Source organism: Paroedura picta, chromosome 1 (assembly GCF_049243985.1).
Source record: "Paroedura picta isolate Pp20150507F chromosome 1, Ppicta_v3.0, whole genome shotgun sequence".
Classification (NCBI taxonomy): domain Eukaryota; kingdom Metazoa; phylum Chordata; class Lepidosauria; order Squamata; family Gekkonidae; genus Paroedura; species Paroedura picta.
In genome coordinates, this window is record NC_135369.1 from 178,411,800 (window position 1) to 178,428,061 (window position 16,262).

A 16,262-nucleotide genomic window follows, 5' to 3' on the forward strand; every position below is an offset into this window, starting at 1 on the left:
ATTAACTCAAGGTCAATCAGGTGGCTGCATGTGGAGGAGCAGGGAATCATTGGGGAGCCAGACCTCAGGTGGGACCTTGGGATCCTCCAGAATTATAGCTCATTTCCAGACTAAAGAGATCAGTTTCCCTGGCGGAAATGGCTGCTTTGGAGGGTGGAGTCCATAGCATGCTCCTCCACTGATGTCCCTCTCTGCCCCAAATCTCACCCATTCTTGGCTCCACCTCCAATGTCTCCAGGTATTTCCTGACCCAGAGCTGCAAGTCTAGGTGTTACGGTTGCTAAACTCCAGGTGACACCTAGAAATCTCCTAGAATTTCAATCAAGCAATCATAACTTTATTGGCATTACAGATAGGAAACAAAACTTTAAAAATAACGTGGTTCATCATAGAATAAGGTGAACAGTTGATCAGGGATTGTAAAACAAACTGCATAAAAAGCGAGCTCCAGCTGCAGAAATGAAGGACGCTATCCTCCAGCGGGGGATGAGTTAGACCAGGGGTAGTCAACCTGGCAGGGGCTCATGGGAATTGTAGTCCATGCACATCTATGCAAACGCTGGCAGGGGCTCATGGGAATTGTAGTCCATGCACATCTGGAGGACCACAGGTTGACTGCCCCTGAGTTAGACTCATTGGAGGCCCACGGTTTTAATGCCAATAATGGGTCAAGATAGAACTTGTGAGCAAAAGAAGGATTGGGACAATGAAGACATACAGTTGCAGAGTCGTTCATTGTAGGGCGTGTAGCCTCCTGGAATCTCAACTGGTCTCCAGTTTCCCTGGAGAAGATGGCTGCTTTGGACTCCATAGCATTACACTCCATTGAAATCCCATCCCGCCCACTCCCGGCTCCACCCCCAAAGTCTCCAGTTCTTCCCCGACCAGAGCTGGCAACCCTACGAATCCAAGCCGGCCCTCCAAACCGGCGTTCGCACTCTTGAACCGTCCCCACCCCGCTGCCTCCCTCGCAACTACAATTCCCACAAACCTCCGGGGCGCCCCCTTTCCCTCCTCCATCCCACCGGCGCGGGAAGCCCCCGCGCGAAGGGGGACAAACGGCCGGGACCCTTGCGAACTACACTTCCCAGCATGCGGCGGCGCCGGCCCCCGCCCCTTGGCGACGCGTTCGGGGGCGTGGCCGCGGCCTGCTGGGCGAGCGCTGGTTGGCTGCCGCCGGCGGTGGGCGGGCGGTCGAGCGAGCGAGCGAGCGGGTGGCTGGGCGCTTGCGGGGCGTGCGAGGGCGCTGGGCGGCGTCTCCATGGGCTGGCCTGCGGGCCCTCGGGGCGGCCGGCGATGAAGTGAGGGGCGGGCGCGGGGCGCTGGGCGCTGGGCCTGCCAGCCATGAACTACCCGCCGCCGCCGCCGCCGCCGCCGCCCCAGCAGCAGTTCCAGCAGCAGCAGCTGGCCCACTCGGCCGCCATCCGTGCCGAGATCGGGCGCTTCGAGTCGGTGCACCCCAACATCTACTCCATCTACGAGCTGCTGGAGCGGGTGGAGGAGCCGGCGCTGCAGGGCCAGATCCGCGAGCACGTCATCGCCATCGAAGGCAAGCCCCGCCCCCCCCCTCCGCGACAGCCCCGCGAGGTTGGCCCAAGCGGGGAGGGAGGGAGGGAAAGTGGCCAGCAGACCCGGAGCAAAGGTGTCCTGAGGAGGGGATCAGGGGGGCGTCACCAGGAGGCAGGGAGGTCAAGCCTCCGGGGCGGGGCGGAGGGGGGTGCTGGGGAGCCCTGGAATGGCAGCTCAGCTCTGGGTACAGAGGTCAGCTCCTCTGCAGAAAATGGAGGCTTGGAGGGTTGGTTGTGGGGCATGGGACCCCGTTGAGGTCCCTGTCAGGGGTGCCAGCCCCCAGGTGGGACCTGAGGGTCCTCTGGAATGGCAGCTGAGCTCTAGAGTGCAGAGGTCCTGCAAGACATGGACACTTTGAAGGGTGGGCTCTGAGGCATGAGACCCCACTGAGGCCCCTGTTAGGGATGCCAGTCCCCAGGTGAGACCTGAGGGTCCTCCGGAACAGCAGCTCAGCTCCAGGGTGCAAAGATCAGTTCCCTGGCAGGAAATGGTTTCCTCTCATCCTGGAAGTAAACAGAAGCATTATTTAGAGGTTTATACAATCATTTATGGGGTAGAGAGAGTTCACAATCTTTGAAGGATGGACGCCGTAGGATTGTAGCCCACTGAGGTCCCTGTTAGGGATGCCAGCCTCCAGGTGAGAACTGCGGATCTCCTGGAATTAGCTCAACCCGAGACTAAAGAGATCAGTTCCCCTGGAGAAAATAGATGCATTGGAGGGGGGGACTCTATAGCATTGGACCCCGTGGAGGGCTCTGCCAATAAAGGTACTCTGACTATGTCCTCCCCTGGCTCCATCCCCAGCTCTCTAGTTTTCCAAACTGTATTTGACAACTTTAATCTCCCCCCTCCCAAGTGTGGGCCTGGTAACCCCACCGTGATGCAGCTTATCTCCATGCCGCATTTAAGGCACAGGATATGTTTCTCCTGGTCTGTTGGCAACCCTGTCAGGCACAACAAATTTGGACAGCTGCTGGAGAAACCAGAGGATACAGTCTTCCACAATTCCACAATCAGAGGGAACGGGGACTGTGGTAGTGGGGTCAAGATTCAAAGGTTGGCCATGCTTTGATAGCTTCTACAGGAAGTTTTTGCTCTGCAGTGAGGTTTACCATCATCCCCTGCTTGTTTGCTTCCTGTCCCCCTGTTTTGTTGTGATCTTTCCCAAAGTTGGTTTGATACAGTGTGTTTGGAAAGACTGTTAAGTCTGGATAGCAGTGTGTGAACGTGATCTCGGAGTACTTGTGGGTTGTAAGCTAAATATGAGCAGTGTCAAGAAGGCAGAGGCAATCTCGGGCTGTATCAATAGAGGCATCACATCAAAATCTCGAGATGTCACAGTCCCACATTGGTCAGACCACACCTGGAGTACTGGCTGCAGTTCTGGAGGCCTCACTTCAAAAAGGACGTGGACAAAATTTGAGAGGGTGCAGAGGAGAGTGATGAGAATGATCTGGTGCCTGGGGGTCAAGCCCTATGAGGAAAGGCTGAGGGACTTGGGAGTGTTCAGCCTGGATAAGAGGAGGTGGAGGGGGGACATGATGGCTCTCTTGAAGTATTTGAAAGGTTGTCACTTAGAGGAGGTAAGGGCAGCAGAGGATAGGACCCGCAGGTCCTGTGGGCAGCAGGTCCTGTGGGCAGCAGAGGATAGGACCCGCAGTAATAGCTTTAATCAACATGGAGAACAATACTGGCTAGAGATCAGGAAAAAATGTTTGACAGAGTAGTTCTGTAGTGGAATCGGCTGCCTAAGGAGGTGGTGAACTCCCCCTCACTGGCAGTCTTCAAGCAGCGGCTGGACAGATCCTTATCCTGGATGTTTGAGCCTGATCCTGCACTGAGCGAGGGGTTGGACTACATGGCCTGTATGGACCCTTCCCACTCTGTGATTCTAAGTGCCTTTGTACACCATGTGTAAAGGAAGGTTTCTGAAGGTGCCTTTAAGTATAAAGTTTCCTTTTCCCTGGCTCACCCACCCTCTCTACTCTGTGCCACTGCAGGATTTAAAAAAATAATCAGCCATGGCTGTAGCATGAGAACATTCTCATGTTCTGTTCTTGGGATGGAAAGGCAACTGTGCTATCGCGATCTGGCAAGTTTTGATTTCACAAGAGCCCTCCTGTGGTGTAGGGGGACACAGTGGCAGTTGGGGGCTGAGGGAAGGGGGGAAGTGGCTATATGGATGCTCTATCTATATCTACCTACCTACCTACCTCTATCCTCCATCATCATCCCTTCCTCCCTGAAAGCTCAGGGCGGTTTACATCAAACAGGAACAATACAAATAACTCAGTTTATAATAATACAGTTATTATTATTATTATTAATTAACTCTGTTTAAGGATGGGTGTTCTCTGGGGTACTGTGTTTTTACTGTATTGGTTTTAGGGGATTGGTTTTATGTGACCCGCCTAGAGCCTCTGGGGGGGGGGGGGAGGCAGAATATAAATAATAATAATAACAACAACAACGATAATAAACATTATGACATAATAATGCTGGGGAGGACAATAAGTCAACGCACAATGATTGCCCAGTGGGATGAGTGAGTCTGTAGAGATGGTCGTAGGGGGGAGGCTGGGGGGGGGCGATGGGATGGCTCGGTGGACCTCACCCAAATGCCTGGTGGAGGAGCTCCCTTCTGCAGGCCCTGTGGAACAGTTGCCGCTGCAAATGGGGCACTGAGGATTGTCGCTGTGTGGGAGCAGTCGTACCCTCGCAAACTTCTCTCTCCTCCCTCTCTTCCATTCCCCATTTCCCTCCTCAGCTTCTCGGCAGCAGGGTGAAGCCAAAGAGGCAGCTGGTTAGAAAAACTATTTGTGGATCCAGGCTGGAGAAGCCTTGTGGGGGATCCCTGGGAGAGTGTGTTGGATGCACTGGCTTGTTGCATGGGCAAGCACTTCCGCGAAATCTCAAGCTGTTTTTCAGCCATGGTCCCCAAAGCCAGAGTTCCAGTAGTACCCCTGTAAGATGTGGCTCCCTTTTGGCCTGATGCTTGCGTGCAAGTTGTTTGTCAGGTGGACTGGGCAGCTTGAATTTCTCCCTGTGTCCTTGCGTCTTCCTCTTTAGATCCAGCCCTTATTGCCTCTAAAGGTGTCTGCTTCATCTAGCGAGGAGATCTCTTATGATGGCTTGTGCAAACTTGACCTTCCAAGGAATAAAGGAAAAGCTCTCCGAGGCTCAGCTCAGGTCACTGTTTTGTCATAGGAGGTGTTGATAAGCAGTTTGGGGTGTTAGCTGCTTCTTTGTGCAAGGGTCACATGTGGCTGCTGTGGACAGGGCCTTGTGCATGGTGGCCCCTTGCTTGATGAACTCTCCCTCCCAGCCTCTGTTTGACAGGCAGCCGTGGCGTTTAGGAGCAAGGGGAAGGGACTGTCATTTCCCTAGGCTTTTGTTGACTTCTGCTGTATTAAGGTGATGCTTGCTTTACATTTTCCGTTGGTGCTTTTGATGCTTTGTGCTTCAGTCCTGTTGAAAACTTAACCTTGAAAGCTCTGACTGGCAGGCAGGATATAAATGTATTAAATCGTTGCGGACGCGGCCTTTTGCAGTCTTAAAGAAAGGTGTCTCCGTTTGACTCTGAAGATCAGCGTGCCAGAATGAAGTCTCTCCCCACCTCGCCAGCACAGGTCCATCGACCGACGTATTTGGGCACAGTGCACGGTTGTCGCTTGGCAGTCTGAGTTGTGATATTTGCACGGCTTCTTTTGTGTTTTCCAACTGAGCAGAGAACATACGGTTGCAATGCTTCTGGTGCAGAACGTGGAGCGGATCGTCTCATCCTGCTTCTCCTCCGGTGTAGTATCTGCCAACAGTGCCCGTCTGCTGGGTCCGTGTAGCACCCACAGATCAGTCTGCGTGCAGAAAAATAAATTGTCACAAAGCTGACATCGAACACTGCGATGCTCAGAAGGTAGTGGGAGAAGGCTTTAGTCTCCGGTGGACCTAAAAATTGCCACTATTCAGCTGAAGCTTAAGGGGGAGACTCTCAGCTTAACATTTTGGAAGTTTATCAGGAAATCAACTCAATTAGGACTCGGTCGCGATAGTAGTTTCCCCTCATCCTGGAAGTAAACGTTGTCATAAACATTATATTTAGAGTTTTATAAAATTACTAGACTGAAAGCCCATTGCACCCAGGAATGCAAGGGGCACTAGTGGCGGGCACCCCTGACATTGCTGATGCCCTAACTGTGTGCGCCGTTGGTAGCATACACAATGTCCCCACAGTTGGCTAGGTTGCCATGTGAGCTGGCGGACGGGTTGAGCAGCGGGCTGGCCAGGGCCTCGCGTGAGCGCCCTCCTCGTGGCTGTGAGACTGAGAGCGTGCCTCACGGCCGGCTTCTGGGGGCAGGTGCTCCAGGGGCTGCCCCAATTCTGGCGTGCCCAGCTTTGGCCCGTGGAGCCGGAAGTGGTGTCCAGACACCCGGATGTGGCCCAGCCAGCGCTCCTCCCACGTCTAAAATATTAGAGCCACTAATGGTTACGGATGCATGGGGTAGAGAGAATACACAAAGAGAGCTTTCCCCCGCTCTCCCCTAACTACTAGAACTTGATGGCATCCCCTGATGCGACTGAGCAATAGATTTAAGACGCACAAAAGGAAATTCTTCTTTACGCAGTGAGGGATTAAAATGTGAAATCCGCTGCCAGAGGATGGGGTGATGGCCACAGGCATAGACTGCTTTAAAAGGGGATTAGAGAGGTCCATGGGGGATAGATGTATCAGCGGGTACTAGCCTTGGTGACTAAAGGGACAGTCAGCCTCTACCTTCCAGGGCCAGGAGTCAGCATCAGTGTCTTATGTGCCCTGTTGTGTGCCCTCCAGAGCAACTGGTGGGCCCCTATGTGAGACAGGATCCCACTGGACCAAAATGTGATCCATCAGGGCTCTTCTTATGTTCTTGCAACGTTGCCGCGATTTTACTGTAATCGTAGCAGGCTGAGCATTCGCGTCAAGTCAAAAAGAAGAATGTACTTCCATTTCCCCGATAAATACAAGAGGATCAATTTTGTGAAGGGTCTTATTCTCTCTCTTTATGACTAACATAGACTCTTTAGCACACTTAGCTTATTCTCCCTTTTAAGAGTCAAAGAGGGATCTTTCACCTGGGATACCTGTGCTGCAGCTATCCTAGCCAGTTGCTCTGTGGCTCGTGGAGAGTCGTACGATTACTGCCAAGTAGATCAGCCCCGGGACGGCCCTGTGTTCCATGTGCTTTCTTGCCAAACAAATGCACCCACTCAGGCAAAAGAGTGAGTTGGCGCTGGCACCTAGAGAAGAGCGAACTGGCCATGGAGAAAGAGGAGTGAAACCTGTGCCACTCCACCACTGGGGCCAGCCTGTTCTCTCTCTAGGCCAGGCTCTCTCAACCAGGGTTTTGTGAAACCCTGGAGTTTCTTGATGGCCCTGGAAGGGTTTCCGAAAGGGGAGGGAGTTTCTTAATTTAATATATATTTTAAAAGGTATTAAACATTTATCGTGATATGACCATATATGGTCATGTTGACTCGCTCGGCTCCTCCCAAAATGGCCGACAACGGGCCTGGAGGGGGTGGGAAGGGGAGGGGGCCCCAGGTAGAGGTGTCCACAGCTATGCTTCTCAATCATATTTGGCATGATCGCGGCACTTCCTGGGTGTCTCGGAGCCTGAAGAATGTTTCAGGGGTTTCTTGATGGTCAAAAAGTTGAGAATGGCTGCTCTAGGTAGATAATACGGTGTTTTTTGCTCTGTTCTCGGCGGCCATCTTGCTCTCCTCCTGACCACCCCCCAGGTATCAGGATGACAGCACATAGGCTGCAGAAAAGGGTGAGGGTTGAACATGTGAAGCCCCTTTACATTGAAACAGACCGTGGGCCCGCCAAAGTCAGTATCATCGACTCCGGCTGGCAGCAGTTCCCCGGGGTCTTAGGCTGAGGTCTTTTGTATAGCCTCCTACCATATCACTTACTTGGAGAATCTAAGGACTGACTCTGGGACCTTCTGCATATTGTGCCTACTGGGACCATCTGCATATCGCCTACCTTGCTCACATTCCGAAAACAAGGGGTACGGGCCTCCTTGGAGAACAGTGCCCAGAAGAGCCACAGGTGACGGATTAGACACCCGCATGTGGCTTCTTGGTGTAGTGGTTAGGAGTGCAGACTTCTAATCTGGCAAGCTGGGTTTGATTCCCTGCTCCCCCACATGCAGCCAGCTGGGCGACCTTGGGCTTGCCACAGCACTGAGAAAGTTGTTCTGACTGAGCAGAAATATCAGGGCTCTCTCAGCCTCACCTCCTTCTCAGGGTGTCTCTTGTGGAGAGAGGAAAGGGAAGGCGACTGTAAGCTGCTTTGAGAGTCCTAGTAGAGAAGGGGCATATAAAAACCAGTTCTTCTTCTTCTAAGCTGCTTTGAGACTCATGAGGCCTACTGGGTCACCCTGGCGTAATCCCAGTTCTCTCAGAGCTCTCTCAGCCCCACCTACCTCACAGGGTCTTTGTTGTGGGGAGAAGAAGGATAGGAAATTATGAGCTGTTTTGAGACTCATGAGGCCTGCTCGGTGACTTTGGGCCAGTCTCAGACCTCTCTCAGCCCCAACTGCATTAGACAGTGACTGTGGTGGGGAAAGGAAGTATAAAGGATTGTAAACTGCTTTGAGACACATGGAGCTTCCTGGGTGATATTGGGCCAGTCACTTCTCTCAGAGCTCCCTCAGTCTCCCCTACCTCACAGGGTGTCAGTTGTGGGGAGAGGAAGGGAAGGCTGTTGTAAGCCACTTTGAAACTCCTTTGGGTAATGTGTTTCCCTTAGCATTGACGCTGGAGTAGTAATAGATAGTTCATAGATTTCAAAGAATTCTCTCTTAGCTGTATATGAGAAATCATTCCCATATTTCAGCATATTTCCCATATTTATCACAGACTCTACTCGCTAACCTCTGCCTGATTCCTGACAATGAATCCCCAGATACCAGGGACTATTTCTTGCAGTTGATTTGTCCTATACGTTTACCTGCTGCTCTTCTTCACAGTAAAGTCTCAGTATTTTATATATCCTTGAAATACTACTTTTGATTAGATAAACATTAAATAGATTTTTTTCCCTCCATGCAAGATCTCCTCTTTTTAAGTAGCACCTGATTTGAAAGTATTTCAAGCCAAAGTGGGGAATTGGTTATTTAATCACTTTAATTAAAAAAGAAACGAAAGTAACCCATCCCTACCTATAGTCAATCTGTTTTGCAAGTTTAAAAAGACCTGTGAAGATTAAAAACAGGATCATACATTATGGCAGCCAGACCTAACCCTTTTCCCGTCTCTCAAATGAGTAATGGATTACTTAACTAGAAACGTATTGTTGTAATAGTTTATTTTTATCCCCTCCCCCCCCACTCATAATAAAGCTTGCAAATAACATTAGGTACAACTTTCATATTGATCCCAGCTTCCCATGATTCAGAACAGACCTTTAGTTGTTATTGATGGTTGACTTGAGATACGGGAGATCAAATTCTCATTTCATTTTTCTCTCCTGCATTACCGTTTCTCATATCCCCGATCCCCCTCCCCAGTCCAATGAAATATTAATAGTTGCGACAGTTTAAATGGTAATATTCTCTTGAAAATAGTACTGAAAGAAGAAAAAGAAACCAGGACTGCAGTTAAAACCCCTGAAATTGCTCCTGTTACATTTTAACTGACTGTATATGTTTTCTATACTGTTTCTGTGAACACACATCTCATTTTAATTAAGGGTCTCCATAAGCAACAGTCTTGCTGTTCTGTAATATTGTTCAAGATTTTTTTTTCCTCCTCACACTACATTTGGTAAACTTGTGGACAAAACCTGTTCTGGAACTTGAACATCTGGGATGGGGCTGTAACTCAATAGTAGATCCGCTGCTTGATATGCAGTCTCCCAGGTTCAATCCCAGGCTTCTCCAATTGAAAGGGATCAGGTAATAGGACAGACACCCTGTGAGGTAGGTGGGGCTGAGAGAGCTCTGAGAGAACTGTGACTGGCCCAAGGTCACCCAGCTGGCTGCATGGGGAGAAGTGGGAAATGAAATCTAAGTGAGAGCCAGTTTGGTGTAGTGGTTAGGAGTGCGGACTTCTAATCTGGCCTGGCAGGTTCGATTCTGCGCTCCCCCACGTGCAACCAGCTGGGTGACCTTGGGCTCGCCACGGCACTGATAAAACTGTTCTGACCGGGCAGTGATATCAGTGCTCTCTCAGCCTCACTCACCCCACAGGGTGTCTGTTGTGGGGTGAGGAAAAGGAAGGCGACTGTAAGCCGCTTTGAGCCTCCTTCGGGTAGGGAAAAGCGGCATATAAGAACCAACTCTTCTTCTTCTTCTTCTTCTAAATTTGAGTCTACTGCTTCTAACGACTACACCGTGCTGGCTTTTGATAGATGAAATGGTGATATGGAAGACTTTCTCATGAGACCCCCCCTGGAGAACTGTTGTCAGTTTGAACAGACAAACTGGAAGCTTCCTGTGTTCATGTGATCTCTGGAATGCGTATTTCATTTGGTGTTTTCTGCATGAGTTACAGCAGGAGTAGTCAAACTGTGGTCGTCCAGATGTCCATGGACTACAATTCCCATGAGCCCCTGCCAGCATTTGCTGGGAAGTCACAGTACAATCTGAAGGACACTTTCCTGGGAGTGATCCCCGCTGAATAACACGGGCCTTAGTTCAAAGTAGGTCTTAGGATCGATCCTTGACATTATTCAGCATAGATATTCTCGTTGTCCCTATATGGTGGTGAAGGTTCTCAAGAGATGCTTAAACTTTCTGCACACTCTTAAATCTTTGGGCTGCTGGGCCAAAGGGCATCAGTTTAATTCTATACATCAGGAAGAATGAATTGGTGAATTATCTGCGGTTAAGGAGGGGGCTCTCTATGGCAGCAGCTCAGCCCTTAGAGCAGGGGTAGTCAAACTGCGGCCCTCCAGATGTCCATGGACTACAATTCCCAGGAGCCCCTGCCAGCATTCGCTGGCAGGGGGTCCTGGGAATTGTAGTCCATGGACATCTGGAGGGCCGCAGTTTGACTACCCCTGCCTTAGAGCATGCCCTCCAGGATAATTTACCATCAATAAGTAATCAGGGGTGTTCTGCTTACATGGTGGGCCCCAGTGTTGCTACTGATAGTTGGCAAAGGCAGTTGCATCTCTGGGTCACTCTGTTGCGCTTCAGCATCTCTCCCCTTCTCTTCTGGTGAAGCTATGAAAAGAGGACCAGGTACGAGGAGGTCCCTCTGAAACTGGTTTCCATTGACAGCTAACTCTCATCCTGCCGCTGTACATCAGGGCTTTACCTGGAGGGATTTTTTTGGAAGGGCCTTCCCATTAAACCAGGGTTGAGCAAACTGTGGCTCTCCAGTTGTTCATGGACTACAATTACCATGAGTCCTTGCCAGCAAATGCTGGCAGGGGCTCATGGGAATCATAGTCCAAGGAGCCATACCGTGGCCATCCTTGTGCATTAGATGATGCTGCGAGCCTAAGATGAGGATGTAGAGGAGAGACAGCTTGAACACCCAACCTTTTTTCATTTATAGTCAACAGTTAATGAAAAACTGAGCAAAGGGTCACGCCCCCCCCCCCCCCCCGCATTACCATGCATATTTCTTTCCCCCTCTGGAAATTTGATGGTGCCCTGGACAGGATGAGAACGCAGTTTGTTTCTCTATTGTGCCTCGTCCCAGGTGCTGCATGCGGGAAATCCATTTTTCCTCTATGAATGGCCATGTGAGAGAACAAAGTTTAAGTCCAGTGACACCTTCACAACCAACAAAGTTTAATTCTGGATTTAAGCTTTTGTGTCCATGTGTACTTTATCAGACACGTTGAAACAATTTCCCTTAAACCAGTGGCCCCCAACCTTTGTAAGGCTGGGGACGGCCTGCGGGGGTGGGGGGTGGGGAGACGGCGGCCCGGGAGCTGTGCATGCGTGACAGCTCTGTCCAAACGCACATGCACGGATCTGCCGCTCATGCGCTTTTGCGCCTGCCGGCGGGACGCAAACACACATCCGCGGCAGCTCCTCTCTCTCTCCCCCCCCCCCGCAGCGAGCTCACCAGACCGCGAGCGAATTGGGCGCCAAAGCGGCCGATTCGCTCAAGGCCTGGCAAGCTTCTCGCTGCGGGGGTGGGGGGAGAGGGTGGTCGCCAGCAGCCTGGTGCCGAAGCTTTCATGGCCTGGTACCAGGCCACTGCCCGGGGGTTGACGACCCCCACCTTAAACCTTACAATCTTGTGTTTAGTCTGTTTCTGAAATTCCTTTGTGGTAAAACAGCTATTTTGAGATCCCCTACTGAGGGTCCTGAGAGGTTGAAATATTCTCCTACAGGTTTCTCAGTTTGGGGATTCTTGATATCCGATTTATGTCATTTGGCATAGGGTCTGACCTATTTGCCCTGTGTAGAGAACTGAAGGGCATTGTTGGCATTTAGAGACCATGGAACAGGATTGACCACCAACAGATACACCTCTATCCCAGCACTGAAGAACAAATCAAGTGTGTGGCCGGCCTGATGGGTGGGAGAACCCCAGTGCCTCTATGGTCAACACCAGGTCTGAAGCGCACCTTGGGGATGACGAGTCGGCATGGACATTGAAGTCCCCAAGGATTACAAACCTGAGGTACTGCAAAGCCCAGGCCATCACTGCTTCTAGGAGGCTTGGAAAGTTTGGTGGAGAAGTGTTGGGCAGATGGTAAACTACCCAGATAGCCAAACTCTCTGCTGACCCACACTAAACTCTGACACACTCCTCTGACGATCAAAAGCACTGGAAGAGCCCTGTAGGAGCTAGCCTCCTGGAGCAGAATTGCCGCCACCCCCCCATGGAGCCGGGACTGGTAGAGGACCTCAAACCCAGGTGGGGCCAGATCTTTTGAGCCTATCTTGCAACATTCTGGCTTTGTTCATCTGTTTCTTGACTTCATCAGGTGGATACTTTAGCTCCAAGAGGGTTTGTTGTAGATCCCTCAGGTAAGCATCTCTGCTGAAGGTTTGTAGTGTATAGCCTTGTAGATGCAGTTGTAGTGTATAGCCTTGTTGTAAGCAACAGATCATTTGGTATGTTCAGGATGGTAGATAGTCAGACCCATCGTTGTACCTCTGCAATAGGCTAGTTCGCCCCTTCGTCACGGCAAGGAATGCGTAGTCAGTAGGTTTCTGTTATAATGTGGTGTCTATGTATTCATTGTGCATTTTTGCAGTAGTGTCCAGAAATTGTATTTCTTGCATAGATTGGTTTATTATCAGGTTGATGGCGGGGTAAAAGTTGTTGAATGTGTGGTGGTGTATGTCCAGACCTTCTTTACCATGTGTCCGGAAGACAAAAATATCATCGATATATCATAGGTACAAGAGAGGTAGAAGTGGGTAGGAGTTTAGGAAGTGTTGCTCCAGGCCAGACATAAAGGTGTTAGCATGCTGTGGGGCCATGTGAATGTCCATAGCTGTCCGGAAGGAACAAGTCACCTGCTGTGGGAAGATGCACTAGGGGTCAGAGTTGGATGGAGGGGTGCTTTTATTTAATTTTTTTGCAGGAAATTTTCTATTTCCAGAGCTGTGTTGTTTCACAAAATCAATAACTGCAAAGGAATGCTGTTGCCAGTACAATATTACAGACTGGCAGGTTTCAGAGTTGTAATTAATGTTTTCTGGGGGATTATCAGTAGGAGTTTCATGACACCTACATGTGCATTTTATCAATTTGAGAACTAGGGAGGGGAAAGAGTGCTAAAACAACACATACCAATTTGCAAACCGAATGAAGAGTCAAGCGATGAATTCATCTGATTGGTTGGCTGAAATTCTTATTTATATGTCATTGTGGGACTGCGATAATTGCAGGAGGGATTCCCTCTCCCCCACCTTCACATCAGGCTCACGGGCTTTTCCAGGCTGTGTGGCCACCGCTGTTGGGCCAGTGTAACTCACGGAAGCACCACAAGTCTCCTGATGACTGCCAGGCCCATCAGGACTCCTGGGTTGTGCGATGGCTCCGCCACTAAACCCAGTATGACTCCCCATCCTACTAACAAGCACTGAAGTGTGTTCTCTGCGCTAAAATACTTTGGGGGGAATTATCGGTGTGTGTTTGTTTTTGTTGTTGTTGGTTTTCAGATTTTTCTGTAAACCCGGGGAGTCCCCCATGGTTGCTGAATAATCTGTTTAGCATCTGTGTGGCCTCGATCCATGGATTTGGCGATCCGCAGACAGGAGCCCCACATCGCTAATCGCTAATCGCATATATATTGTTGCTTGGTGGAAGGCATAGTATAATCTGCAGACTGTTGGTGATCCTATGAAGTGATTCTGGGAAGAGATGATGAACCTGACCTTCACGGAGGAGTTGAATTCTTTGGCAGTAAATAATTGGACACCTCAATCCAAGGCACATCTTCAGGTGTATGAAAGTTACAGTCCAGTCCTCTGAAGATTTATTATTTCCATGGGCATAAAGGTAAAGGTAAAGGTATCCCCTTTGCAAGCACCGAGTCATGTCTGACCCTTGGGGAGACGCCCTCCAGCGTTTTCATGGCAGACTCAATACGGGGTGGTTTGCCAGTGCCTTCCCCAGTCATGACCGTTTACCCCCCAGCAAGCTGGGTCCTCATTTTACCGACCTCGGAAGGATGGAAGGCTGAGTCAACCTTGAGCCGGCTGCTGGGATCGAACTCCCAGCCTCATGGGCAAAGCTTTCAGACTGCTGCCTTACCACTCTGCGCCACAAGAGGCTCTTTCCATGGGCATAGACAGTAGTAACTCTGGATAGGTTTACTCTGTTCATGCCAACACTTTTCATTGCATTTGGTTTCCTGCTTAAATGTATGAACAATATAAAGAAGTACATTATGTTGTCTTTATTTTTTTAAACAAATATTATTCTGATAAAAAGAAATTCCACATAAAGTGTGTGTGATGTGTATATACGTATACATATATTTGCAGGTGTTGGGACATTAAAATCAACTTTTGATGTTTATCTGAATTTATTTGACATTTGCTAAGATCATTTACTAAATGCTATTATACTAAATCAAGTAATGCTCTGTTTAAGGTGAGGCTGATCTCATTTAAATCAAATTGATTTAAACCACTAGTCACTAAGATGATTTCAGTCATGGTTTTCTACATAAAGAGCCGTTCTTGCTGATATTATCCTAATATTTACAACCAGACGAAGCTTTGATTTTTAGAATAATGACTTTGAAGATTAATTTTACCGGTCTATATAAAAAATTATTGGTTAACTTATACCCTGAAGACCCAATATAACGTGTGATCATTTATAATGCAGTCAGAGCTCCCGATCGTAAATGATCCTGCTGAGCCACATGATATCCAGCGGAGCAGCTGGGAGCAGACTGCTTTCTTTTGTAGTCTTCTCTTTGTGGTTCAGCTGCAGGACTCTCCCAGCATTTCCATGCAGAGAGGGGACTGGGGCAGGGAGTTCAGGAAGCTTCAGTTGGATCATTGATGACCGTTTCAGTCAAGCCTGATGGAAAGTTCATTGTCCCTCTCCCTTTGCCCACTTCCCCCTTTACTCTACAGCTAGAATCAGCAGCTCCTCCCTGTGGCCGTAGGGCTCCTTGAGCTGCCACCCACTGGGCCCCTTTTCCTTGTCCCCAAGTACATCTTGGGGGTCAGGGCTGGGGTCATGGGTGGGCTGGCCTGAATTCAGTCTCATGCTTGGCAGAGCACAGGACCTCCGAAGTCCAGCTTAGCCCCCAAGTGCACCAAGCCGGGGCAGGAAATGGCTCCAGGTAAGCAGTCTTGGCAGTTGTACAAGGCAGGCAACTTTCAGTCTGAGAGAACCCTGGCCCTTGGCTGTCAACACAAATAAGGCTGCTCAGCTGGTATTGATGTCTATATAATGTGGACTCAGGGAAAATGTGTAGAACTGTTATATCGGGTCTGCAGCGTATCAGAAAGCCAGCTTGCTGTAGTGGGTAGGAGTGTAGACTTATAATCTGGTGTTGGGTTTGATCCCCTGCTCCCCCACATACAGCCAGCTGGGTGACTTTGGACTTTGTCACAGCACTGAAAGCTGTAATATCAGAGCTTTTCCAGCCTCACCTACCTCACAGGGTGTCTGTTGTGGGGAGAGGAAAGGGAAGGAGATTCTAAGCCACTTTAAGACTCCTGGTAGAGAAAAGCGGAATATAAGAACCAACTCTTCTTCAGTAATATCAGGGCTCTCTCAGGTTCACCTCTCTCACAGGGTGTCTGTGGTGGGGAGAGGGAAGGGAAGGAGCTTGTAAGCCGCTTTGAGGCTCCTTCGGGTAGAAAAAAACATCATATAAGAATCAATTCTTCAATAATATCAGGGCTCTCTCAGCCTCACTTCCCTCACAGGGTGTCTGTTGTTGGGAGAGGAAAGGGAAGGGGAATGTAAGCCGCTTTGAGACTCCTTTAGGAAGAGAAACGCGACACATAAGAACCAGCTCTTCTTCTTCAGTAATATCAGGGCTCTCTTAGCCTCACTTCCCTCACAGGGTGTCTGTTGTGGAGAGAGGACATGGAAGGAGATTGTAAGCCGCTTTGAGACTTCTTCGGGTAGAAAAGCAACAGATGAGAACCAACTCTTCATCATCATCATCATCAGAAATGCAGATCACTAGACTTGTAGAGTGTTTTACTCAAAAGGTTTCACTTTCATTTTTACTGCTTGCCTCTTCTTTTTCATAC

General features: G+C 49.7%; 1 protein-coding gene across 3 annotated transcripts in view; it reads left to right on the forward strand.

The window, feature by feature from the left end:
• The first annotated feature begins 1,194 nt into the window (after positions 1-1,194).
• AGAP1 (ArfGAP with GTPase domain, ankyrin repeat and PH domain 1) overlaps positions 1,195-16,262 on the forward strand; it is a 380,857-nt gene continuing 365,789 nt past the window's right edge. For all 3 annotated transcript variants that reach the window (XM_077313638.1, XM_077313646.1, XM_077313654.1), the window contains exon 1: positions 1,195-1,549. In XM_077313638.1, coding sequence (XP_077169753.1) covers positions 1,345-1,549 — 205 coding nt within the window. In that variant the 5' untranslated portion in view covers positions 1,195-1,344. The remainder of the gene's footprint in view (positions 1,550-16,262) is intronic.